Source organism: Heteronotia binoei, chromosome 9, assembly GCF_032191835.1.
Source record: "Heteronotia binoei isolate CCM8104 ecotype False Entrance Well chromosome 9, APGP_CSIRO_Hbin_v1, whole genome shotgun sequence".
NCBI lineage: Eukaryota > Metazoa > Chordata > Lepidosauria > Squamata > Gekkonidae > Heteronotia > Heteronotia binoei.
In genome coordinates this window covers 37,385,416-37,412,937 of record NC_083231.1, presented here as the reverse complement: position 1 = coordinate 37,412,937, position 27,522 = coordinate 37,385,416, and the positions used below count along the sequence as shown (strand labels likewise).

The window sequence follows — 27,522 nt, the reverse complement described above, 5'->3', positions numbered from 1 at the left end:
GTATATATGAATACGTCACTCATTGTGGACATAGACAAAAATACCCAGATTCAGTGCTTCCTTACATACTCTTTAGGTTTTCTTTAATATTTATTTTCTTAGTATTTCTATTTAGTTTCCTTTTTTTAAAGTTGTAATGACTTTCTTATCAGGATTGATGTGGAAATGGGCCCAGTTTAATTTAAACAAACTTGTTTGGGCTCAGTATTTGATTGGTCTTAAATTATTTTTAATTTGACTATGTTCAGATCAGAACAAAGAGCACTTAATTTGCCTAATTGTAAACCCTCCTTTATGTTTGGAGGCATGGGGGAGGTATCATGTAGCATTCAAGGTTAGTTTTCAATATATTTGATGCTACAAGTTTCCAGTATCTTTGACACTACAAGTAGAAATATCAAAAACCATAGAAGCATAGATCTTTGCTTTTTTGTTTGTTTGTTTCATTTGAAGAACTGACAGGATAAAATATTGTATTTTTGTCAAAAGTTCCTATTATGTTTGCTAAGGTATATATAACCAGTACGAATGCTTTAGATAAAACATATATTGATATTTTGATCCCTTTCTCTATAGTTCTGACTTCTTTATAAGCTGTCATACTTAAAGGTTAATTTGTATTTGAGAACATAATAATATCTCTTAATATTAAAGATTCTTAGTTGTTATTACTTGTGTCACCCCTAGGCTTCCCAACCCTCCTGCCCTGGCGGGGGACCCCAGGATTTCCACCCTCTTCCCCCGCTCCCCCAAAAAATGGAAGCGGGGAGAGGGGGGAAACGGCGCCGGGGAGCATGGCGAGCCGCCCGATCCTGGAGCGGACGAGGCCGCCACGCCGCTGCCGCCCCCTCCCCGCCCACCGCAGCTGCTCCTCCGAGATGGGCCCAGGCTGAGCCCATCTCAGAGGAGCAGCCAAGAGCAGCGCAGCCAAAACCAGAGAAGGGGAGGGCGAGGCAGGCCAGGAGCATGGCGAGCCGCAAATCCGGGCCCTTCTAGGACCCAGACTTGCGGCTCGCCATGCCCCCGGCCCGCCTCCACCCCCCCCCTCCACTTCCACCCCAGAGGCAGAGCAGGCGAGGCCGCCGCGCCGCTGCCGCCTCTTCTCCGCTCGCCGTGGCTGCTCCTCCGAGATGGGCTCAGCCTGAGCCCATCTCGGAGGAGCAGCCACGGCGAGCGGAGAAGAGGTGGCAGCGGCGCGGCGGCTCGCCATGCTCCCCAGCGCCGTTTCCCCCCTCCCCCCTAGCTCCACCCCAGTGTCTCCTGGCTCCACCCCCAAAGTCCCCAGATATTTCTGGGGTTGGACTTGGCAACCCTAGTCACCCCATTAATATACTTGTGTGTTAAAGTGGCATAAAATTGAACTGGAAGTACATCAAGGATATATTGTGACATTATTTAGGCTTTATATAGTGTTTTCAGAAAGTAAAAATACTTTCAATACAATTATCTCAGTAATCCTAACAATGATGACTATGAGCAAAGTAAGTATTGTCATTGGGGCTTTTTTTGAGCGGGAATACACAGGAACGCAATTACAGCTGGCTTGGCATCAAGGGATATGGTGCAATATGCAAATGAGTGCCTATGTGAAACAATGGTGTCATCAGGGTGTGACCTAATATGCAAATGAGTTCCTGCTGGGCTTTTTCTACCAAAAAAGCCCTGATTGTCATCCCTACATCCCTTTCTGCTTATGCAACAGAGGTTTGGATCCAATCTAGCATTGGAAGTCACAGGAAATTTCACTCAAACTGTTCTAGAAGATTTGAAACATCTCTACTATCTATTCCAGCAACCCTAATTATCTAGTTTATAGAGCTATTTTATAGAGCTAATAGAGCTTAAATTTAATAACTTTGAATGTGTCTGCATTCTGCTCAGCTTTGCAGGTTTGCAAATAGGCAAACAGCCATAACATATCTAAATGTGCAACATGCATAAGTTGTTGGACCTAAGTAATGGTCAGAAATAGGTTTTTCTGCTGTCATAGGTCATTTCTGCCAATTATATTGTGAGATGATGGCTATTGTGGAAAATTATGCTGAGCCTACCATACACAAAGTGCAAAGCATAATACTATAGTTACTATTTCAGTACTGCACGCTATTAATATTTGAATGTTGCTTGTGCCACACGCTGTTATTGTCACTAGCACTGAGAAGAATACATTCAGTGATAAAAACAGCCCATAGACAAAAAAAAAAGAGAAGATAAGTGGCTGTCAGAAGGTTAAAAGCAACATTTCAAGATATTGGGCAATTTGCAGAGTCTAATTCTTAAATAAGCATTACCTACCTCCACCGGTGAGAGAGGCTCATTTTCAAATAAAGATTTATCACAGTGATGTTTTTCAGATGACATTGCTTGCATTTGAAGGTTTCAGCAATTTAAAGGAATGTTTTTAATATATAATGGTTTTCTTGATAATATAGTAATGAAGCAAAATAATGAAATTACTATATTTTGAGCAAGTTACCACTTTTGTATGTGTGTGTGTGTGTGTGTGTGGCAATTCTGTTTCCTGGAAAATAATAGGCTGACTATTTCACTTATTTAGGGAGCCAAAATCAGTGAAGAACATAAGTATATGCATAATGTCTGCTTGATGAGTGTTTCCATTCATTTCAGCTTTTGTAATGCAGGAACCTCAGTCCTTTCTTTTGTTATATTGTCTTTCCTGTCATTCTGTATTTTCATTTGAGATACCTTTTCCTTTCTCTTTCGTCACATTTTGGATTCTCTACTGATGTGAAGAATAGGCAATACTAATCACAAACATATGGATCACCATACTACCTTTGCTCATATATGACTTGGTAAAAAGCTGTAACCCATATCAGAACATTAGTGCTATGCCATTGGCAGAATTGTGCCCTGTAATTCACAGTTTAGGTCTACATAGCACAGGGATGTTCTCGGATGTTAACCTCCCAGTTACTGTGGGGAGTGTCTGTAAATCTGGCAAGTTGATTTAAAATGAATTAAAACCTGTTTTTAAAATGAATGAAAGCAGGGCCTAAAGAAGAGGCCCCCAACATGGTGCCTGTGGTCACCATGGCACCCACTGACTCCTTTTCTGGAGCCCAGCAGTGCTTCTGAATGGCCACTGGAGATCTGATTGGCTGTGCAAATGAAAATAATGTTGTTTGGGTGGCAGCTGCTGTGACATCACCAGGGCTCTTTTTCTAGCAGGAGCTCCTCTGCATATTAGGCCACGCCCCCCATGTAGCCAATCCTGCTGAAGTTTACAGTAGGCCCTGTAGTAAGAGCTGTCTAAGTTCTTGGAAGATTGGCTACATCAGGGGGACATGGCCTAATATGCAGAGGATCTCCTGCTAGAAAAAGAGCCCTGGATATCAGTATTTTTGTTTCCAGCACTTGGGCTTCCTGTATGTGTGCTTCATCCTCACGTGATAGCCATTTTGTGTCAGAATTGTGCCCACCATCTTGTGTCAGAATTTCAATGGTGCCCACAGGCTAATAAAGGTTGGGGAACCCTGGTCTAAAGAGACTGTTGCAGAAAAGAAGAACGGTGGACAGTTACTTGCAACTGGTTGGATGCAGTCTAATAAAACAATCCTATTTTGCCCTGAGCTGGATGGCTCAGGTTAGCTCAGTTTCATCAGATCTTGGCGGTTAAGCAAGGTCAGCCGTGGTTAGTAGTTGAATGGGAGACCACCAAGAAAGTCCTGAGCTGCTGCACTAAGACTTGCCAGGTCCTACCTAGCTGCCTGGGGAGGGTGCAATGACATTATTTGGAAGTGACATCATCACTTTGTTGACGTTGTGCACTACTCTCTAGGTTTTAGGCAAAATCTCTATGGGTTTTTTTGCTACAAAACGATAGTTTGCCCAAAACATCATTGAGTGATACTGGTGACACAGTGACGTTACTTTTGAGTGCAGTCATCACATCAGGGACATCGCACGACAATGTCCCTGTTTGGGGATGGGGTTTCCTCTGCCAGCCAGCTTGGGGGCCAGCAGATTGGAGCCCCAAAAGCCAAGGGAGTTGCCCTAGTTAGACCAAGGGTCTGGCAACCCTATGCCACACACAGACAGACAATGGCAAACCACCTCTGAGTGTCTCTTGTCTTGAAAACCCCATGGGGTAGCCATACGCCAACTGCAACTTGATGACACTTTCCACTACCACCAACCTATTTTAAAAAGACATAGTCAGGATTCAGCTTTCCAACTTCAAGTCTAGGCCCAGAGTTCTCCCAGAATTACAACTGATCTCCAGAGAACAGAGATCAGTTCCCCTGCAGGCAATGGCAGCTTCAGAGGGCAAACTGTATGGCATCACATCTCAGCTGAGCTCTTTTCCCTCTGCCCTCACCAGGTACTACTCTAGGATTGCCAAGTCCAATTCAAGAAATATCTGGGGACTTTGGGGGTGGAGCCAGGAGATATTGGGGCGGAGCCAGGAGCAAGGGTGTGACAAGCATAATTGAACTCCAAGGGAGTTCTGGCCATCACATTTAAAGGGATGGCACACCTTTTAAAATGCCTTCCTTCCATAGAAAATAATGAAGGATAGGGGCACCCTCTTTTGGGGCTGATAGAATTGGACTCCCCTGGTCCAATCCTTTTGAGACTTGGAAGGTATTTTGGGGAGAGGCACTAGATGCTATACTGAAAATTTGGCACCTCTACCTCAAAAAACAGCCCTCTCAGAGCCCCCGATACCCACAGATCAATTCCCCATCATTCCCTATGGGAATCTTTTGTGGAGGTGCATAATGGCTGTGCGGGTGGGGCTTCCCCCGCTGGCCAGCTGGCTGGGGGAGGGGGGAAGCCTGTAAAATCAGGGGATCCCCCGCTGGGACCTGGGGATTGGGAAGCCTGTACTACTCCCAGATCTGCACAAATTTCCTAGACTAGTCAAGCTTGTTATAATAGTGTACATAAAGTGTTTTGAAAATGTTAGGTATTGTTAAAAAAAACCATGTGAATGATAGTATATTAAACCAAGTTCAGTTAGATTTTGAGCAAAAGAATCGGTCTAATTTTGTTTTTTCAAACAAACCATCAGCAGATATTTTTATAGCAGCACATAATAAAGCAAAAACAAAGAACTCAGACTAACTAGAAAGTAGCATTGCTGCAAACAAATGTGGTGAAATTCACCAGACTTGTTGGAAGACAACCAAGTAACAAGTTTAAAGATTTTCCAAGCAGATAGGTGAGAACAGAAACATGTCTGCAGGTATTTGCATCCCCTGGGAGAGCCAGTTTGGTGTAGTGGTTAAGTGCGCGGACTCTTATCTGGGAGAACTGGATTTGATTCCCCACTCCTCCACTTGCACCTGCTGGAATGGCCTTGGGTCAGCCATGGCTCTCACAGAGGTTGTCCTTGAAAGGGCAGCTGCTGTGGGAGCCCTCTCAGCCCCACCCACCTCACAGGGTATCTGTTGTGAGGGAGGAATCTCCTTTTTGTGAGCCACTCTGAGATTCAGCGTATAGGGCAGGATATAAATCCAATATCATCATCTTCTTTAGGGTGGGTTGCATAGTATACACAATTTCAGGTTTGTGAAGAAGAGATTGAAGAGAAGAGATTGGATTTATACCCCACCCTTCACTACCCGAAGGAGTCTCAGAGCAGCTTACAATGTCCTTTCCCTTCCCCTCCCCACAACAGACACCCTGTGAGGTAGTTGGGACTTGAGAGAGCTCTTCCAAAGCTGCTCTTGAGCAGAACAGCTTTGAGAGAACTTGTGGCTGACCCAAGGTCACATCAGCAGGTGTATTTGGAAAAAGTAGGAAATCAAACCCGGTTTTCCCAGATAAGAGTCCACGCTCTTAACCACTACACCAAACTGGCTCTCTGAGCCAGTTTGGCTTTCTGTGTGCACTAAGAGGTTAAGTTAGTAACTTTCCACTGCTTGTATCTGTACATTCTGAGATCCGTTTATGAAAACCGCATTCTTCTTAGAATCTAAGTTCAATTATCTTGTGTTTTTGGCTGCTGACTTTTCCTTCTTGCAAAATTGGCTTAAAGATATATTTCTGCTTTATTAGGTCTACTGATCTCAGTATAGTCTATCTTGCAAGCATTATCTTGTCTATTCAAATATTTTTCTGTATTTTATTCTATGCCATTAAAAGTCTGAAATTGAATACCAAAGTCGTATCTTGTAAGCAAACACAGGTTATATGGGAGACAAATATGGCTGTCCTAATGCTCAGATGTATGTTTGTATCTCATAACTGCTGAATTAATTTAGATTGCACAAAGCAATTGGATTTGATTTTATGTGACTGACGGCCTTCTTCTTCCACAACTACAAATGAGTAGTTTTGAAAACTAATCTTTCGTTATTTCTAATTTGCTGTGGAATACTGTAATCTGGCTGTATATTTCTTCAGTATATATATTTATTTAGTATATATATTTCAGTATATATACTTATTTCTTCAGTATATATATTTATTTAGGGTAAACTCCCAAGATTTCTTAAGAGAGAGGCTGTTGTTCCATGCTAGAGTTCATAATTGGCATGCTGAAGATACCAAGAATAATGCCTGACACATTTGCTGGGAAACAAGATCTCAGGAAGCAGGGCCTTTTTTAAAAAAAAAATTTGGAAAGTCAGTCAGAGCAGACTGTACTGTGCTAGATGGCCCAATATGTTCATAAATGTGATAGTTTTGATGAACAGCCTCACTCACAAATTCCTGCAGTTAATATGCAAGTCAGGTTGTACATCTTTCATGAATGTCATGTTTGACTACTTATTTAAAATGAATACTGTCATCATCTTCATACATCATTCAATTTTCAATTTCTAAAAAAAATGTAAATTAAAAAGTATGAAGGTGCTTTCTTCTGATTTATAGACCCTGTGATTCAAGGAAAGGTAAAAACATTGCTAATCTTACAAGTCTGAGGCACAAAGAGAATGCTAATTCAATCTCTCTTGGCGGGAAGAAGAGATTTCATTTGCTTACAGTGTACTTATGTTGTAGGCATAGGATCATTACATGAATTTTATGAACCTAAGAACTCCTTAGCACTTGTATTCCCTATATGCAAACATAGTACATTTTAACAAATATTTAATGAAATTGTTTCTTTATCCCTCCTACAACTACAGTTGAGAAAGCTGGTCACAAAGCCAGCCAGAGGGGTAGTGATCTTGGACTTGGTTCTGAGCAGGTCTCAAGACCTTGTGAGAGATGTAGAGGTTGCTATTCCAGTTGGGAACAGTGACTACAATGCTATTAATTCAGCATTCAGGTCAATGAAAAGTTACCTCTAAAGTCCAAAATTATAGCATTTGATTTCAAAAGAGGGAACTTTACAAGAATGAGGAGAATAGTAAAAAGGAAGCTGAAGGGGAAATACAAGAGAGTCCAAAAGAAGGCCTGTGTGGTTAACAATGCAAGTCAAGGAAGCTATAAAAAGTAAAGAGGCTTCTTTTAAAAAGTGAAATGTCTTCCCCAATGAATTAAACAGGCTCTGCCCAAAGAAATTTAAGTCAATAAGTGGGCATTCAAAAAAAGGTTATAAGAAGCAAGTTGCTAAAAGCATAAAGACAAACAAACATTTTACAAATATATATCCAGGAAACCAACTGGAGGAGTAATGTGATATGACAGAGTCCTGGAAGAATCCCTTGCATTGTTGTATCTCTAAAATTTCATTTATTACATTAGGTAAATTAATATGGTAGCTGTTATCCGTAAAAACAGCTTCCTAGGAAACACATACTCTCAGTAACTTCTTAAATACTATTATGCCCTTTCATTGATTTATCATAGGTACTTTAAAGTCCCATGTTTTCCTGATGGAGTTTACACCTAAGGACATGTTTTTTTAGGATTGTAGCCTGAATGGATTAGAAAACTGTAGTTGTATATTCAAGTCAATTTACATATGAAATCTGAAGGAAATTCAAAACAAAATATCATTTAAGGAAAAATATGTTATACTAAACCACAGTTTAGCTCTGCAGGGGTCCAGATAACACACTTGCTATCTTTACATGTTGATTCTTTCATCCTATGTTCCAGATCTGATGATATCCCACCAGCTCTTATGACATTTTATTATCTCTTATTAAGATGTGTTAGAATTTGCCTTAGAGAATATTTGCAGCAACACCCACACTTAGTATATGAAAAATTAAAAGATTTTTCCTACTTTTGTGGGATTGAAATATGCAAGACAGTTGTTTCACTGTAAATGGCAAACATTCAGGGTTCTGTATAGTGTGACAATGTCACCCTCTTCTCTCCTTCACACATAGGATTTTCCCTTTTTTCTTCTTCTTTCTTGCTGAGCATCCCCTATATCTATTTTCTTCTTATCCGTTTGTCTATGGTTATTCTATTTAGTCACTTTAATAGATATATTTTATAGGGATGGGCACAAACCTAAAAAGGGAAATTTGGTTTGGTTCAGGGCAGCCCACAAACTGAACCCCAGACTGAACCAAACCAAAAGGGCCCACATGAACCGAGCGAGTCCAGCAAATTCAGTTTTCCCTTTCTCCCAGAAGTGGCTCACTAGGCCTGGGAGAAAGGGGAGGGGATCACCTGGGGAAAGGTCTTCCTTTCTCCCAGCCACTAGCTCAATGAGGCTGGGAGAAAGGGGGCAGGGAACACCCGCAAAGGGTTAAATGGCTGGGAGCCATTTAACCTGTCAGTTTTGCTTCCCCTCCTTTTGAAGGGGGAGAGGGAAACTGACAGGTTTATGGCTTACAGCCATATAAACCTAACTGCTGAGTGGATCCGCTCACAGTCATTTAAACCAAAAGCTGACCCTGCATTGTCCAACTATTAGGTTTAAATGGCTGGCCCCAAACAGCCAAATCTAACTGGCCAGAAGTCTGTAAATGTTTGGAAGGCACATTTCCCAAACATTGGTTCCCAAACTCTGAACCAGCCCAAGTTCAGCCTGAGTTTTGGTTTATTAACCAGTTTTTGCCCATCCCACCCTAATATTTTGATGCTGTCCCAGCCCAGAGAACTGAGGGAAGAGAAGAGACAAAATCACCTTCTTATATTCAGCTTCTGAAATGGCACAGGAGAGGCTTTTGAGAATTCAAAATAAACACATGTTTTATTAGAGGAGAAAGGGTCAAGTAGAATCCAGGGCAGAATGTATGAAGTGAACTGATAATAAAGCTGAAGTAACTTTGTGAGCACACTAATTTCAGATAAGTTTTTGCCAACAAGTGTTTCTGCTATTCAAAAAGGTATTTTAAAACTTTGAGGAAGGAGGTTTTCTTCTCAGTTTCAACTTACACATTAAGCATAAGTTTCTGCCTCTTAAAGTCTAGAACAATGGTGGCCAAACTGTGACTTGGGAGCAACATGCATCTTTTTCACACGTATCATGCACCTCCCAGAGACTGAGAAGTAACTTCTCTGAAGTAAGCATGCCTAGCATCAGGGCCTCAGTCAGCCTCTGAGCGCTGACTCATGGGTAGGTGACTATTTCTGCCATTATATGAAGTGGGGAAAGAGGTGGGAGCTCTTCTCCACTACAGAGGTTGCCCGGAAACCTAGAGAGGGGAAAGAATGGATGGAATTAAAGAGGTCTGCACAGGGTTAGTTTCATAGCCTTTGTATGAGCTGCGTCTAACTAACCTTGTTGTCAAGGCAAAGAGAGGTGCATAATGATACAAATAGTGGTCAGTGATTTATATGTTACATGTCTGCTTCCTTCTTCCACTGGTGTTATTTCCAACTTTTGTTTTTAAAAGAGGCTCCTGTTAGCATGGTTGTGTTGTAAAGTGCATACATTTGTATTTTATCTTTCTGTGCAAAGAAAGTATTACGAATTTTATTAAAGACATGTAATATTTGTTCATGTCTTGAGGCTTTCAAATAGCTGACGTTTATTCTATGTTTAGCAAGTTTGGCCACCCCAGTCTAGAAGGCAGGAACATACAACCAAGTCCCCAAAATCCTTGTATATACACAGGCCAGAAATCACTCTCCCTTTTCACTGGGCAGAGATTACTTCTCTTAACTAGATGCAACTTCCCTTTTTGGCTTGAATGGGGGATCATCTCTGATTTTCTAACTCCTTTTGCCTCCTTTCCAATCCACAGCTGGTGCTTAACTGTCTCTTCTTCAACCATCGGTTCTCATTTCTTAACTAACTGACTTCACAGAATTTTGTTTGAACAGCCTGTTACTCAAAGGTTCTCAGACAGGCATTAACCCTTGATGGTCTGTCACAACAGGGTTACCAATTTTGGGTTGGAAAATTCCTGGAGATTTGTGGGTGTAGCCAGGGGAGGAAAGAGTTTGGCGAAGGAAGGTACATCCGGGGGTGGGAATAATGCCATAGAGCCCACCCTTCAAAGCAGCTATGTTCTGCAGGGGAACTGATCTCTATTGTCAGATCAGTTGCAATTCCAGGAGATCTCCAGGCCCCACCTGATTGTTGGCAACTCTAGTTCTCTAGAAATATACCACTTCTTTGAACTTGTTGGGATAGGTTAAGTTAAATGTTTCTCAGCCAACATTATGTCATATGGAAGGAGGGTGGTGGGAAGTGAAAAGCTGTTAAAATATTGTCCTTTCTGGTCATGTGCCAGTCCTTTAGGGTTGCCAGGTCTTACCTGGTTGCAGGCAGGGGATTATTGTCATCTGCTTGGGTTTTTTTTACATGCATGCAAAGCAACAATGTCACCTCCAGGTGAGATCATTGTGCCAGGCACAATGCACAGGGTATGTGCCATCATTTTGGGGGAAACTGTAGTCATCTTAGAGTTTTTCCCCAAATGATAGAGCATCCCTGACATGATTTGCCCAGTGTGATGATGTCATCTCTGGGTGATGACATTGTTCTGGGCACATCAGGTGCTGCAAAGCCTTTTGGGGGTGGGGCTCCCCTGTCAGGCAGCTCCATGCCAGCGAATTGGAAGACCCAAAAGTGGGGGACCCCTGCCCGCATCAGGGAAATGGGAAGCCCTATAGTCCTTACAAGTGGCTAAAGAAGCATTCTGGATCTGTTGTAGTCTGTATGTATATAGAAGTGACCCAGATTTAAGCCAAGAAATGAAAAACAGTGGATTTATTCTTTTTTGTCTTTTGTTATTTCAAAACTTGGCTTTATAGCTCCAGTAAACAACAATTGCATTTAACAGTATGGGAGAATTGTGACTTAGCTTGACAGGGACATACCACAACTGTTTTCAACTACAGCAAAATTTATTTGCAAAAATAAGCATTTTTAACTGCTATATATAGAGGTCACTTTCCTCACTTGTCATTGCAAATATGCAGATTAAATATTTTAATTCTGTTAAGTGCAAAGTACAGACATAAGGTTAAGCCAATTTAAACATCAAAAGGCAAACAAATTGGTAAATGGAGCAAGAAATCTGTGCCCTTAGTGGCCATCATGGTAGCCTTAACTTGACATGTGTGAACAATTTCTCCATAAAAGGAATTAAACCCTCTACAAAAATTAAGAGTTAGTCTGCTTGAAGATGATTGTGTTGATATATTATGAGCAATGGGAACACAGAGTGAAATGTGGACATTGAAAAGGAGTCTCCCTTACCCCAAAATACCAAACCACAATCAGTTTAGAAAGAATATGAGTATATCCAGTTATGTTGCTGATAAAGTTGAACATATGAAGCTGCTGAATCAGACCCTTTGTCCATCAAAGTCAGTATTGTCTTCTCAGACTGGCAGCAGCTCTCCAGGGTCTCAAACTGAGGATTTTCACGCCTACTTGCCTGGACCCTTTTTGGAGATGCCAGGGATTGAACCTGGGACCTTCTGCCTACCAAGCAGATGCTCTACCACTGAGCCACCATCCCTCCCCTTGTAGCAACTAGTCTTTGCGTTACTAGAGAATTAAATGCTATTGACAAGTAACCAGAAAAACTACTCTAGTAGCTATTTCTAAACTTTTCTAAATTAAAAATACTGGCAGTAGGACATCTAATTTTTCCTCCCCACTGTTTATTTTTTTTCCTTTCCCAAAAGCTCCTATGGCCTTTTTCTCTCCCCCCCACCCGGCATTTCTTTCTCTCCTTCCTACTCACCAGCCAGTGTACTTTTATCTGTCCCCTAGCCTTCAGTTTCCCTCCCCCTGGCAACCTCTCACTGGGAAGACTCTGCACAGTTCCAACCAGTAGACTGATCCTTCTTGATGGGGAACCCCCAAGGACTCATGAGGGTACCTTACCCATACTGTTTCCTCTTTTCCTCCTTCTGGCAATCCTCGTATCCTCTGCTTTCTATACTTCCTTTTTTCACCCACTACCCCCATTGATCTGCCACCGTTTTTGTCTATATTCTGGGCTTTTTTTGTAGCAGGAACTCCTTTGCATATTAGGCCACACACCCTAGATGTAGCCAATCCTTCAAGGGCTTACAGAGCTCTTAGTACAGGGCCTACTGTAAGCTCCAGGAGGATTGGCTACATCAGGGGTGTGTAGCCTAATATGCAAAGGAGTTCCTGCTACAAAAAAAGTCCTATTTATTTATTATTTGTTTACTTAATTTACATCCCACTTTTGTTTCCAATGAGTACTCAAAACAGCCTACAATATTTCTCTCTTCTCCATGTTGTCCTCATATCAACCTTATATACTCAGTTAAGCTGAGAATGTGAAACTGGCCCAAGGTCACTCATCAGGCTTCCATGGTAGGATGGAGATTTGAACCTGGGTCTTCTACACCCTAGTTTGAAAGTGTAATCACTATACCACACCAGATTTTATGGATGGCTCCTGTTGAACAGTAGCAACCTAGGCCTAGGTGAGTTATACCCTGAGGTGTCCTCCCTAAAATCCCAAAACCTGTGATCCCTCCCCCCATTACCACCACTGCTGGGCCTGGCTCCTTCACTGCCAACTTGGCAGGGGATGAGGACTGCTCCACCTCCCTAGCAGATAACTTCATTGCTGGCTCAGCATTGGGGTGCTCAGTGCCCCCCACCTGACTCAGTTGCCAGCTAAAGAGGCTGCAAGGACTCCACAATTCCCTGCCTGACTCTTGGTTGCTGGTTCAGCAGGCAGGTGGGCTTGCTGGCTTAGTGGGGATACAACAAGAACTCCCATGCCCAAGGCTGGCCGTTCCACTAAGCAAATTAGGCATTTGCCTAGGGTGCTGGCCCGGGGGGGCTGCGAATTGGGCGTACCCCACATGACTCGCAGAGGCCTTCCCCACTCTTATGCCAACTTTCTCGCTCTCACACCGGCTTTCTTGCTCTCCTTCCACCTTTCTCACTTTTGCACTGGCTTTCTCACTCTTGTTCTGGCTTCCCCACTCTTGTGCTGGCTTCCCCACTCTTGCGCTGCCTTACCCTCTCTCCTGCCACCTCCCCCAACTCCATCTCTCCTTCCTTGCTGTGCAGAAGGAGGCGCCACCATAGGGAGCAGTGGCGGGCCTGCCTAGAGTGCCATGTGCCCTAGAGCCAGCACTGCCCATGCCCCCATGTCTGACTCCCTCCTTGCCACCTGTGTTGGGAGGGGGCACAAGGGCTGCCACACTTCCCCCCCTGACTCACTGGTTTGTGACTTAGTGGGGAACAGCAAGATCTCTCCTCTTTTCCAACTTGTGGGAGGGCAGCAGCAAGGCCTTCTTCCCCCATCACCACTGGCAAACTCCACCCAGGTTTCCCACTGATGCTGTTGGCAAGCCCCATGTGGCTCCCAGCATCTGCTGCCAGGCCTGCCAGTGCTTCTACCCTCCATGGTGTTATTGATTACCAAGCAGCTCCTGACCTCTGCCAAGGTTTCCAGAAGCTGCTTGACAGAGGAGGAGGAGGTAGTGGTGATGGTAAGTGTAGTGCCTGCAATTATACAGGCAACAACCTTTTATGGGGGGGCGGGATTTATACCCTCCAGTATATATGTTTTTAAGATTTCAGATTTTGCTGCAAAGCTGGGGGGTGCACCCAAATTTGCAGAAAAAGTCATTGTGGCCCCTATCCATAGATTTAGATATATGCGGGTAGGGACCAGACTTTACTATTAGACATATAGATGATGAGATTATATTCACACACAGACACACACACACAAACACACACAGAGGATAATATCAAACCTCAACTCTCTCTAGAAGTTAATGACTGAATTAAGGCCATTGTACTTTGGTGACAATATGAGAAGACAAGACTCACTAGAAAACACTGCTAGGAAAAGTAGAAGGCAACAGGAAATGAGGAAGAACCAATATGAAATGAATTAACTCAATAAAGGAAGTAATTTCCTTCCGTTTCCATGACCAGTTTGCAAGGAGGTCATTAATTCATGGGGTTGCCATAAGTAATAAGCAACTTAATGGCACATATTAGAAAGAGAAAATATTTGCTGGAAAGATAAAATTTAGAAGATTCTGTAAAAATGTGTTGACAGACCTTGTTCCAGCATTCTCACTAAGCAGTTTGTTTGTTTTCTTCAATTTATATCTTACCCTCCCTATGAATGAGCTCAGGGCGAGTTACAAGGTCACGCGGGATTATTGTGACAAGATACAATACCAAATTCAGGGAACATGAAGTTCAGAGAATTGAAATTTAAAACCACAGTGAAATTTGCCTTGATAGTGACACTCAGATCAAGCTTTCTAAGTGGTTTTGATTGGGTATCAGGCCACTAAGTGCAAGGCCAAGGCTATCATCAGGGGAGGTCAAGAATGGGAAAATTTGGATGCCTGCTACCTCAACTGAAAGCCTGGTGAAACAGCTGTAAACAGCTGTTTACAGAGTTGTAACATCCTTCCGGGCCCTGATATCAATTGGGAATTTGTTCCACCAGGCTGGGGCCAGGGACAACCAGAAGATGTTGATCAATTGAGTGCAAAGTTCTATAGTGCACATTTGGGGAGAGATGGTCCCTGAAACATGCAGGTGCCTGTAGGGCCAGCCCTAGGGTGCCCTCTGCCCCAGGCAAAGTCACCCTGCGATGCTCCTTCTGTGGTACTGTCCTGCAGTACCAAGCCCTGCCATACCTCCCCTCTGCTCACCCACTTACACCACACCCTCTCCCACCCCTCCCTCCCTTCTTATGTTTTGACCCAGGCATTTCTGTAAAGTGTTCTCTTAAGCAAGAATGCGATGCAACAATGCTTCGCTCCCAAGCGAAGCCTTGGCATGCTGCGCTCTCTCTTATGAGAACGTTTTACAAAAATGCCTGAGTCAAAGCGGCCCGGGTAAGAGGAGGCTGGCGTGCTCTTCTCAGCATGCTGGGGGGATGGAAGGTGACCTGCCCACTGCCCCCCAGCACGCTGAGAGGAATGTGCCAATACAGTTGGCAGAGCACCAGATGAATGTGCACCCACACAGGCATTGCCATCAGCCGCATGCCACCACATCCTGTATCAGCTGCAGTTTCCAGGTTAAGTTCAGGGACAGCCCCCCCCCCCGACAGAGTTACAGTAATCTAACCTGGAAATGACCATTGTATATGGATCGCTATGGCTAAGTCCTAGGCAGTGTTACAGGGAAGTGTTACAGGGAACCATTTACTTGACCAGCCAAAGATGATAAAAAGCTGATCTAGCAATGGTGGCAACCTGGGCCTCCCTGGAAAGGGAGGGATCCAAGATAACCCCTATACTCTTCACCCTTTGCACTGGCACTAAAGGCATCCTATTGAGGGTTGAAAGCCAGATACCAAGTTTACTTTGTAATGTGTTTTTTTCCCCCCAGATTGCTTGATGAAAATATGTCTGCAAAAAAATGAAAATAACAAGATTAGGTCTTTTCTTGATCAAACTGCAAATTCATGTATTCATCTAATCTACTCATAAGCAAATGTTTTCTTTTCAGCCATCAGACAAATAAGGGATAGTGGCAGGGTGTTAGAATATTTTTCATGTGGGCCTGAACTTCATTCATAGACTTGGATCCAGACTTTTGATAGTTAGCAGTAACTGTAAGAGTTGAATATTTGTCAGTCCATTTTACTTGAAGATTATCCTTTGCTTTCTAGCCTTTGGGGAGACCATACAGCATGCATATAGCCCAGTATGTTACGTTTAGATGTAAAAGTCAATTTAACAGATACAGTCAAGTTTCTACACCTATGTAACTTCATGCTTTGTTCATTGGTGCAGGAAAGAAACAGTAGAAGTTACCTTTTGTAAAAGTCACTCTTGTGGTGAAAAAATAGAGAAATTCAAGATATGCTGAGGCACAGAAGGATGATGTGAAAGTGTACTGGTTAGACTTTGCACTTATGTCCTTTAGCATTTAACATTTTCTTGTGAATTTGGTTCTGTCTTGCTGAAGCAAGATTGTGCTTTGAAGATTTATTTTCAGGCTACAAACTAAGAAGGATGCAAACAATGCAAAACCTGAAATCTTGTGACCATAGCAGAGAATGGAGATGTTACTGTAAATGTCAGGAACTGGAGATTGTTGACATATATTGGTGAATTTTGATTATTCTCCACTGGTGGCTGTCAACATTTACTGGAAGGATGATGATAACACTATCGACAGTCTCCCACTTTCTGACATTCACAGTAAAAGAGATGCTGCAGTTCTGCTAAGTAGTAAAGCAGACTAGTTGAAACATTTTGAGTAATGAATATTTAGATCCCCCTGAGTGGGAATCAATCTTTGTTTTGTTGCAATAAAGCCATTACAGTGAAGCAGAGTAACTGACATTAGATTTGGCCTCAGGGATTTTGTATGCTCATAGTAAACTAAGGCAACGGTAAAACAAGAGCAGTAGGCAAGTCATGAAAAGGAATTTCATCTGAGGCATATTCAAAATATGGGATAATTCTGGCAGTGCTCCGGAAATGATGATGTTTTGACAGGAGCAGGGTTCTGGGAATAAGAACTCAAATTAAGGTGTGCAAAAGGAAACAGTTCCATAGTCAGAGGTCTGAAATGAAAACTGTTCTGGATAACTACAGGAAATATTTAAGTGTGTTGGTTTGTCAGAAAGAGAAAATGGGAAATAATTAAAAGCAATTGATAGCAACAGTTGTTCTTGCATTCACAAACATCACCATCACCAGTTCTGCATTGAAACTCCCAAACAGCTAGATAGTAGATTCCAACCCAGTAGCACCTTAGAGACCTGCAAGATTTTGGGGGTATGAGCTTTTGAGAGTCCAAACTCCCTTCATCAGATATTTGATTATATTTGTTGAAAGGAGCTTTGACTATAGAAAGCTCAAACCCACCAAAACCTTGCAGATCTCTAAGGTGTTACTGGGTTGCAAACTGTCATAGCTACCCACTGAAACTGCCACAGCACCATGTTGCAAACCAAGTAACATTCTTATTGGGAGAGCTCCTCTAGAGATTTGGACTGAGTTGCCCCTAAAATGCAGATGATACTCAACTCTATCTCACATTCCAGCACATCCCAGGGAGGCTGTGGAAACTGTGATCAGGTGCCTGGAGGAAGTTTTGAGATGAGTGAGGGCTAACAAGCTGAATTAATCCTGATGAAACCGAGTTGCTAGGGTGGAGGAAGGGTCTGACCTGGGAACAAGGATATCTTCTGGATGGGGTACATGCCCTGTAAAGGAGCATGTATGTAACTTGGGGGGGTTGCTGCTGGATCCAGTCCTCCTACTGGATTAACAGATGGCAGCAGTGTCAAGATGGCAGCAGTGTCAGATGGCAGCCTTTCACCAGTTCCAGCTGGTGAGCGAGCTGTGGCCATTCCTGGGAAGAAAGATTTTGCCACTGTGCTGCATGCCCTGGTAACTTCTACCCTGCAGACTTGAGCGTATTTTCTGTACCTGCATGAGGGCAACAGAGTATATTTTCACTCAGTAACTTTTGTCAAGTCAGATTTTGTATCATGATATCACCATACTTAAGTGATCCCTGATTAACTATGATCAAGGGGAAGGAAGAATGATGCTAAACAAGCAGCAAGTTGACACTTGAAAGGAGAGGCAGGGGAAGTATTTTACCTCAGTAATGGATGGCATGTTAAATTTCTGGCAACAAAGCAGAACCCAGGCATTATGCCTTTTTGAGACTGTTTTAAGGTTGTATTTCAAAATCTGTAGCCTTTTTAATCATTTACTTCAATGGGTACCACTTCACTGATATCCTTAGCACTCTATCTGCTAAATTAGAGATTGATCAATTTCAGTTTTTCCTTAAAATACTTGAGGGAAAAAAGCATGCTTCCTTGCTGTTCTTGTTTCATTCAGTTGACTCTTAAAGGTCTAATACTGACAGAATTATTAATAATTTTCCTGTAGGAAACCTCTTTTTAAAATGACTAAATTTTCTCAGAGAAGGAAATAATGAAAATATGACAGAAGGTATATTCTGTATTAATGTAGGAATTAGTAAAATACTAAGGGAATTATAAGGCACTAGGAGTAAGGCCTGTTGTGAAGAAAAATAGTGGGCTCTAGAAGGAGGCTCTGGTTGAGTCCCCCCCCCACCCTTGCTGTATTCCAAGTGAAGGCATTGACTCCCCCTCCACCTCAAGGGGAGCTGATCTCTGCCATCTAGAGAGCAATTGTAAATCTGAGTGATCTCCAGTGGTTCCCCAGGAGGAAATGGCATTGTACCTGTCTGAAGTCCTATCCCTCCAAAAACCCAAAGTTGGCAACCTATCTCCTTTTATCTTCCCCTCTATTGGGGGGGGGGAACCCTCCAAAAACCCCACCCTCTCCAGCCCCACCACTTAAATCTCCAGAAATTTCCTAACCCAAAGTTGGCAACTATCTCCTTCTTTTATCTTCCCCTCTAACTTCAGGTTTCCATCACCTTCCCGCTCCCTGTAGCCTCTACATAGGAAAATGATGGTCTTTCTTCACAGTATGGGGGGGGGGGGGGAGGAACCAAAGCAGGTTACATCATTCTTTTCTCCCCCATGTGATCTGAACAACAACTCTGTGTTAGGCTGCTTAGGCTGGAATCTGTGACCAATCCAAAATCACTCACTCAGATTGCACAGCAAGAACTTGTGTCTGGCAGACCCCACTCTGATGCCCTAACTCGTATGCTCCCCTCAAACTCCACCACAGAATCTCTAGGAATTTCCCACCAACCTGGAAAGGTACACTAAAGTGAGTGCCCTCCCAGCTTTGTGGTCTTCCCACCCACCCAATTGAAAGCATTCATTCCCCCCACACCTTAAGGGGAGGTGATCTCTGCCATTTGGAATTTCCTAACTTGGAGTTGGCAACCCTGCAGCCTTTACATGGCGAAAGGACAGCCTTTCTTCCCAGTGGGGGGGATCAAGCACCTGGAGGTTGGCAACAGTGGTTCCCTGGGAGGAAATGGCTGGTAGCATCAAGTAGCTGACATTGTGAAGAAAGCCATTGTAGGCCTCCCTTTCGCTCCCTATTTCTCTGCTGGTGTTGGTGGCCCCTTCCTGCTGTGAACTAACATTCCTTGGCAATTGAAGAGATGTAACTACTACTGTTTTGTGGATTAAAGGAAGGAAAGTAGACAGACAGAATAAAATAAAAAGACTGAAAGACATAGATACAGAGAAAGAACAAGAGAAAGAACAGAAGGGAAACGTAGAAAAAAGAGGGGGAGAAAGGAGTGTGAGAAAGTAAAATGAGAAGGTAGACTGGGCCTTGAGCAGAGGCAGTAGTAATCAATAAGCCCCCAGCAGAGAGCTGTCTCCCTCAAAGGCCAATGACCTTCTGGTGGGGTTCTTGCCTAATGGGGCTGGCGGTGGGCAGGGGAGAGCAGAATCAGCCAATGGCAAGACAACATGGGGAAGGCTGCAGTGGGTGGGTGACAAGCTACCCAATGGTAGTGGGAAGTGGTCACAGACAGAGCATCAGCTAATAGTTGGTGCAGTACAGTCCCGGTGACTGCAACGAATCAGGATGCTGGGATTTGCCACCACAGCTTCAGTTTTATGACTAACGGATTAGCAGAGTGACTAGCAGGTGTCATAAGATAGGTTGTGTTCTTGCATAGTGACTGCTACTCATTTATATTGTTCTGTACCTTGAAAATTATCCAAAAGTCATGGTGTCTCCTAAATCAGAGGTATAGTTGTTCTTGTGCAAACATATATCCTTATTCCTATTATAGAATTCAGAGTGTTCTCTAAACTGCAAACCATTAACTGTTAATCACGGATTGCGTGTCTCTTGTATGAATTGTTAAATGATTATTTATTTATTTATTTTACCGCCAGCAATGCATCTCTTTGGCCTCAACTGGCAGTTACAACAAACTGAAAATGACACATTTGAAAATGGAAAAGTGAATTCTGATAGTGTGCCAACAAACACTGTAACGTTACCTTTTGGTGAAAATGGTAAGTGCTCTTCTGAACTTTTATTTAGCATCCATTTTAAGGCATCAACCTCTTAAAAATCTGTCATCTAATAATTGCTACTTTTTGTTTTACGCCCACTGAATCTGCAAATACAAACTTCAGTAAGCAAGGAGAGGTTTACCAAATTCCACATGGCTCAGGGGCTTTGAAATTTAATGGTTGTGAGATGTTACAAAATGACAACTTTGCTTAGTGCACCTATACTGGCTTGCTTCCAATGAGATCAACTTGCAGAATGACCCATGTGGAGCAGAATGTTACCCATTTTGCCCTCCTGTTGCAGCCTACAGAAGCCCCCTCCATATTATTCCTGGATGTTTGTGTGCCTTCAGGAATGGTATTGGGGGCAGAGTGGGAGTCTGCAGTGGGGGCCTGCCTGAAAGTACACTGTTCGACACTGGAGAGAGCAGGGCCAAGCAGTCCAAGCTTGAGCCTGTTTGTCCTGGGCAGAGGAGGTGCCAAGCCCTGAGCATGTCTGATACTTAAAAAAAAGAAAAATAATCTGACAATCCTAGTGGTTACATATATTTCAAGCAGGGAATATTTTGTAGCAGGAACTCCTTTGCATATTAGGCCACACAGCCCTGATGTAGCCAATCCTCCTGGGGATTACAGTATACCCTATACTAAGAGCCCTGTAAGCTCTTGGAGGATTGGCTACATCAGGGTGTATGGTCTAATATGCGAAGGAGTTGCTGCTGCTGCAAAAAAGCCCTGATTTCAAGTACAGCTGTACAGTACAGCTTCTGGCAGCATAATTAATTATGTCTTTTACTACCCTGGGTACTATTGAATTGCTCATCAAAACTAAGACCCTAGACTCTAGCAGGTTGTTTGGGGCATCCCAGTACAATACCTTTATTGCAGTCTATACAGTTTCTGCACCAATATGAAGAAGCTGAATTTATTCCCAGGTAGATTCTCTGATGAAACATCCCCATGTGCTTGAATCAAATTTGTGGCAAGCTGACAAGGTTCTTACATTAGGAAAGTGGAAAAGGTGAATATCAGGAGCTGGACTTCTACAATGGATTTTGTTTCAAAGCATTCCCTCTCACCTGCTCTTGGAGTGTTTTTCTTTTTTACCCTGGTTGGGTATACTCTCAAAAGAAAAAGAGTCGGAATTCCATTTGAAAATAAATAGAGTACATAACAATAAAACAGAATACAAATATAAATTTGGAAGTTTAGTGTTAAAATGAAGGGAAGTGACATTTTAAAATAAGATGTTGTGGCATGGCCCCTGGAAGTCACCTAGGCAGGAAATTTGGTCTGCCTATTCATTTGGGCTTTACTCATTGACCATTGAACTGGTCCCTGGAAATTTGGAAAAAACAAAGTCACCTTAATAGCCTTGAGATTCTAGTGCTGCTTTAGCAATTTCCATGTTGTTAGGCAGGAAGCAACCTTGGGAAGAATTTTGGAAGAAATATACTTATGCTGTTATAATCAGCTGATTCTGTGGTTTGTATTAAGACATAACAGTGGACTAGATTAAGAGTAAGTTTACTTCTAGTCACATGTTCATCATGACATCTTTTTAATCTTATTCCATTAAAAGTGCAAAGGATGTTTTGTAACTAACATAGCCACAAATAGAACCCTACAGTTGGGGAACAAAGGAGACAGCAGAAGGAATGTGTATAGTGAGCTACAACACTTACAGTACCTCTTGTTTAGATTAAGGTGACATGTTTTCAAGGTAAAAACACCTGTTTTCTGTGTTGGAAACAAGCCCTGCCACTGAGGGAAGCTTTCAAGCATCTGCTGTCTTGAAATTATTATGTAGAAGTCAAAGCAACCAGAATGGCTAAATTGTTCCGTTGTGCTAATCGTGGCCTGTTTGTCTGCCTTGGAAAGTACTGAAGGCTTTCTGTGTGTTACATTGAAGATGCCTGCTTCCTACTGAAATACATCAGGTCATGTACAGTATGTTTATCTTTTTCCAGAGTTGTATTAGGATATTACATTGAGTCTGCCTCTTCCAGGCAATATATAAAAGTCAAATACTATATTAATTTTGTTGTAGGAGCTTTTAAAACACAAACCACATCAAGGGATTATATTCTGTTGACTTTTTCTGATGTTGCCCTTTAAGATTTTCTAAATCTTAAAGAGTCTGTGCACTTTTGGCTAACAGAGGCTTTACAATCAATAGTTTTTGAATAGAAAACCTGATTTAAATGGTTGATGAATACTGTATTTGCTGTACCAATTTTTTAAAATCCATTTTCCTTTGCACAAAGAACATCTGACCTTTGCATCATTGTGGTTGCTGATGGAATCCTTTGCTGTCCATCACAGTTCAAAATTATAGAAATGATATGGCTCAATGTCCCATTTCTGCCATCTTTCAGACATCCTGTCTAAGAGAAAGCAGCCTTTTCCCTCCTCTCAATGCCTTGTGACTCAAATCTGTGTCTTGCACATTAGTATCCATTATCTCTATCTTTATGTGGGTGGTTTCCTACTTATAGCATGGAATGGGGAGGAGGGAAAGGCAGCTATTGTGAATTTAATGAATATATAAAACTGTATCAGCAGCTGTGGCTGCACTTTCTTCAGGTATACTTTCCTTCAGGTATCACTTTCTAATTGATGCAAACTTTTTTATTAAACTTTCAGTAACACTGTTGACATATTTGACACATATCAGAAAAAGAGAGGGTACATTCTTACAGCTATTATAATAGTCAATTTCCAACCTGTTCCAAAATTTGCGGCAGGGTAGGAGCTTTCCTGAGTTACTGCTCACTTCTTCAGATATAGCTAGAATGTGATTCCAAGTCCTGTATCATGGAGAGTGGAGGGATTTCAGATGCCAAATGACATTAGAAAGTAAAAGACAATAGCAGGAGTGGAGGCAACTGTGATACCACCAGCTGCAGAATTGGAGTTTGTTTTTGGACTATTATGTTTTTTTAAGATTGTTATATTATATGTATTTGATTTTAACCTTGTATTATTGACTGTTGTTACCCGCTCAGAGCTCATTCGGGAAAGGGCGGGCTATAAATTAATAATAATAATAATAAAAGTCACTATTAACATATAGCCAGTGTGGCTTAGTGGTTAAATTGTTGGACTAGGATTTGGGAAACCCAGGTTCAAATCCCAGCTCTGCCATGTAAGCTTGCTGTGTGACCTTGGGCCAGTGACGCACTCTCAGCTTAACCTACCTCACTGGGTTGTTGTGAGGATACAACAGAAGAGAGAACTAAATATGCTGCTTTGGGGGGAAATGTGGAATATAAATAAAGTAAATAAATAAAGCTGATGACACTCATTACTGGAACATTATCCCTGAAGATGCAAACATATAAGATGAGGAAGAATGCATAAACAATGTATATTTTAGATTTTTTTTTTTTACTCTAGGATTTTTTTAACCCTATAGTTATTCTGGACCTGCATCAAGCAGTTCTGAATCAATAGTTGGTACCCTTTTATCTACACCCCCCTCCCCAGAGCTGATACCATATGGTATGAGAATTGATATCATGTAAAGGAGAGCAACTATGCTGTCCTCTTCTTCTCTCTGGTAGGAGGCTGGTTCTTTCCTGAGGCCTTTCAGCCCTGTTCAGCTTGTAAAATTGTAGCTGGTTCAGGCAAGTAGTTGGTTTGTTGTGTTGCAGCAATGATAGCAGCAAGAATGAGTTCAGACCAGAACAGTTGCTAAATGCCAATACTGCCAGTCCCTGTAGTGGAACAGCACATCATCTCAATTGACCCACTGGCTAGACAGATCTGCCAACAGGGGACACACCCCTTTACATTTGGTTCCTCCTCACATTGCATGCACCATGTTTCTGGTATTGTAAACTTGCCACAGTACCTGTGTTGTAAGTGATGCAGAAAATATCTGGCTGATAGCTTGCACTTTTAGTGGGAAGAGTGAGGCTCTTTGTCTCTCATGTAGGGTTGGCAATCCCCAGTAGGAGCAGGGGATTCCTGATTTGGAGGCATCAGGGTTATCAGAAAGCAGGGGAGGTGTCACGGCCCGAGTCTCTGACACGAAGCTGCGGCTGCTATCGTCCTGGCAACGAGCCAGGACCTCTCGCAGACAGCTCAGGCGAAGCACAGGGAGTGGTCGTAAAACAGTCCAGTTGATTGATAACGTAAACAGGCAGGCTGGAGGGTGAGACGGAAGCTTGGTCAGGGAAGCCGAGAGTCAGAAACCGGGGAGCCGAGCCGAAAGTCAGAAGCCGGGAAACAGAGCCGAGAGTCAGAAGCCGGGAAGCAAAGCCGAGATCAAACGATACCTAAGCCAGTCCGATAAGCAAAGCCAGAGTCCAGAATACCAGTCTATGAGTCAGGCCGGGTCAGGAATGCACAGGTTCTGTCCGAAGCAAGGGGTGCGAGACGCAGACACATCCAAGGGTGTTCGCTTGTTGCCAGCACAGTTTGGCCTGAGGCCAGGATCCCAGATATACTGCTGGCTAATTGGCTCGTTAGAACTCCGGGCTCAGATCTCTTCTAGCCCGCATGCGCGCCTCTCTACGCCTGTTCCTGAATTCCAGGCGTCTCCTCTCGCGCAGGCGGGCCCCAGGTGTTGGTGAGTCTGGGGGAGATGAGCTAGTACCTGGTGTGGCCAGATTGGTTTCAGGTGGCCCCTGCTGCTGGCTGGCTCCTTCAGGACTTACGTCCTCTGTTGCTGAAGGCATCTGCACAGCAGGGGCGGGGTCAGAAGCAGGCACCTGCTCTGAGTCAGCAGGGGCAGGCATGACACTATCCCCCCCCTCAGGCCCCCCCTCATCCAAGCCGCCTGGCTTATCTGGGTAGGCCTCATGATACTGCCGGAGCAGGTCAGGGGTATGCAGGTGGGCAGCCGGTTCCCAGGAGCGATCCTCGGGAGGGTAGCCTTCCCAGTCCACCAGGTACTGGAGTTGACCTCGGTGCAGCCGGGAGTCTAGGATCTGGTGGACTTCAAACTCTTCCTCATCGTCCACCAGCACCGGTGGTGGAGGCGGTGGTGGAACGTCCCTGTTTGGGTCCGGCGCTGCCGCTGGTTGGAGGAGGGAGCGGTGGAATACGGGGTGTATCCGGAGGTGGGCCGGAAGGCGTAGGCGGAATGCCACGGGGTTGACTTGCGCCTCTACGGGGAAGGGCCCGATGAACCGATCGGTTAGCTTGGAGGACCGGCCAGGAGTCCGGAGGTACCGGGTCGAGAGCCAGACAGAATCTCCGACCTTGAGGGGGGCTCCGTCCTGGCGATGTCGGTCCGCGGCCAGTTTGTAAGCGTCCTTGGCGCGCTGGAGCTGGGTGCGCAGGAGGGCGTGGAGCGCGTGGAGTTCCTCAAGTCGGTCGGTGGCTGCGGGAACGTTGGCGGAGGGGCCGAGCGGAGGGAAGAATCGGGGGTGCAGTCCATAGTTGGCGGCAAACGGCGTGGTCCGCGTAGAGCTGTGGACTGCGTTGTTATACGCGAACTCTGCCAGGGGTAGCAGAGTGGCCCAGTTGTCTTGCTGATAGCTGGTATAGCAGCGCAAGTACTGCTCCAAGGTGGCGTTGGTCCGCTCGGTCTGCCCGTCGGTCTGGGGATGGTAGGCGGAAGACAGGTGTAGTTCTGTCCCCAAACCGTGCTGGAAGGCCTGCCAAAAGCGGGATGTGAATTGTGGGCCCCGATCCGAGATGACCTGTGTGGGTAACCCGTGCAGGCGGAAGACGTGGTTTAGGTACAGCTGGGCAGTCTCCGGCCCGGATGGTACTCTGGCACAGGGGACGAAGTGGGCCATTTTGGTGAACAGGTCCACCACAACGAAAATGCAGGTGTGGCCCTGGGATCGTGGCAGGTCTACGATAAAGTCCATGGACACCACGTCCCAGGGACCGGCGGGAGTCGGCAGGGGTTGCAGGAGACCGGAGGGCTTGGCCGGTACGTTCTTGGCTCGGCGGCAGACCTCGCAAGACGCCACGTAGCGACTAACGTCCGCTCGGACGCGAGGCCACCAGAAGTCCCGGGTCAACAGATGGGCGGTCTTGTGCTGCCCGAAGTGCCCAGCCGGGGGGGCATCGTGGGCCAGCCGGAGGATGCGGGATCGGAGAGGCCCGGGAGGGACGTACAACTGCTCCCGATGGTAGAGCAGCCCATCCCGGGTGGATAGTTCTCCGGCAGGGTCTTGCTGCGGTTCCTGCAGGTGTTTCTGCGCCCACGGGTCGGTGTCTTGGCTGGCCTGTATCTCGGCCACCAGGGCGGGTGCGGTCAGAGTGGCGGCAAAGACCGAGGGTGGCAGAATACTAGCCCTGGGGGCTTCGGTGGCACTAGAGGTGTTATAGTCCGGCCGGCGGGACAGAGCGTCGGCTCTCTGGTTCTGGGAGTGCGGGACGTAGGTGATGGTAAAGTCAAATCGTGAGAAGAACAGGGACCACCGGATCTGCCGCTGGTTCAGCCGGCGGGTGGTCTGCAAATGTTCCAGGTTACGATGGTCGGTGAAGACTTGGACCGGATGCCTGGCCCCCTCAAGGTGGTGGCGCCAGACCTCAAAGGCCACCTTGATAGCCAGGAGCTCTCTCTCCCAAATGGTGTAATTGCGTTCGGCAGCCGAGAGCTGCCGGGAGTAGTAGGCGCAGGGCTGCCATGGCTGGCTAGGCTCGTCCCGCTGGGAGAGCACGGCTCCGAGGGCCACATTGGAGGCGTCTGCTTCCACCATGAAGGGCAAGCTCGGGTCAGGGTACCGCAGAAGGGGACTGGAGGAAAAACTCTGCTTGAGCTGGCGGAAGGCCCGGTCGGCTTCGGGGGTCCATTGAAAGGGCTCCTTCGGTCGGAGGAGTCTGGTCAAGGGCTTGGTGAGGTCGGCGTAGCCCGCGATGAATTGCCTGTAATAATTGGCGAAGCCCAGGAGGCGCTGGATGTCCTTCCGACTTCGAGGGGCCTGCCATTGAAGGATGGCGTCGACCTTCCGCGGATCCATCTGGGTTCCCTGGGGGGAAATGATGTGCCCCAGGAACTCAACGGACTGGAGGTGGAAAGCACATTTCTCCAGCTTGGCATACAGGCGATTGGCTCGGAGTCGCTGTAGCACCTGGCGGACGTGGTGGATGTGCTCCTGTTCGGATGCAGAGTAGACCAAAATGTCATCTAAATAAATGATCAGGAACCGGTCTAGCAGGTCACGGAAAACGTCATTCATAAAATGTTGGAAGACGGCGGGGGCATTGGTGAGCCCAAAGGGCATGACCAGATGTTCGTATTGGCCATACCTGGTGCCAAAAGCGGTCTTCCACTCATCCCCGGCTTTGATACGAACCAAGTTGTAGGCCCCGCGAAGGTCGAGCTTGGTGTAGATCGTGGCCC

At 44.7% G+C, this 27,522-nt stretch overlaps 1 protein-coding gene across 14 annotated transcripts in view; it reads left to right on the top strand.

Annotated features, from left to right (window-relative positions):
* TENM3 (teneurin transmembrane protein 3) overlaps positions 1 to 27,522 on the top strand; it is a 721,265-nt gene that overhangs the window by 547,847 nt on the left and 145,896 nt on the right. For all 14 annotated transcript variants that reach the window (XM_060246485.1, XM_060246482.1, XM_060246496.1 and 11 more), the window contains one exon: positions 20,088 to 20,210. In XM_060246485.1, the coding sequence (XP_060102468.1) occupies positions 20,088 to 20,210 (123 nt within the window). The remainder of the gene's footprint in view (positions 1 to 20,087; positions 20,211 to 27,522) is intronic.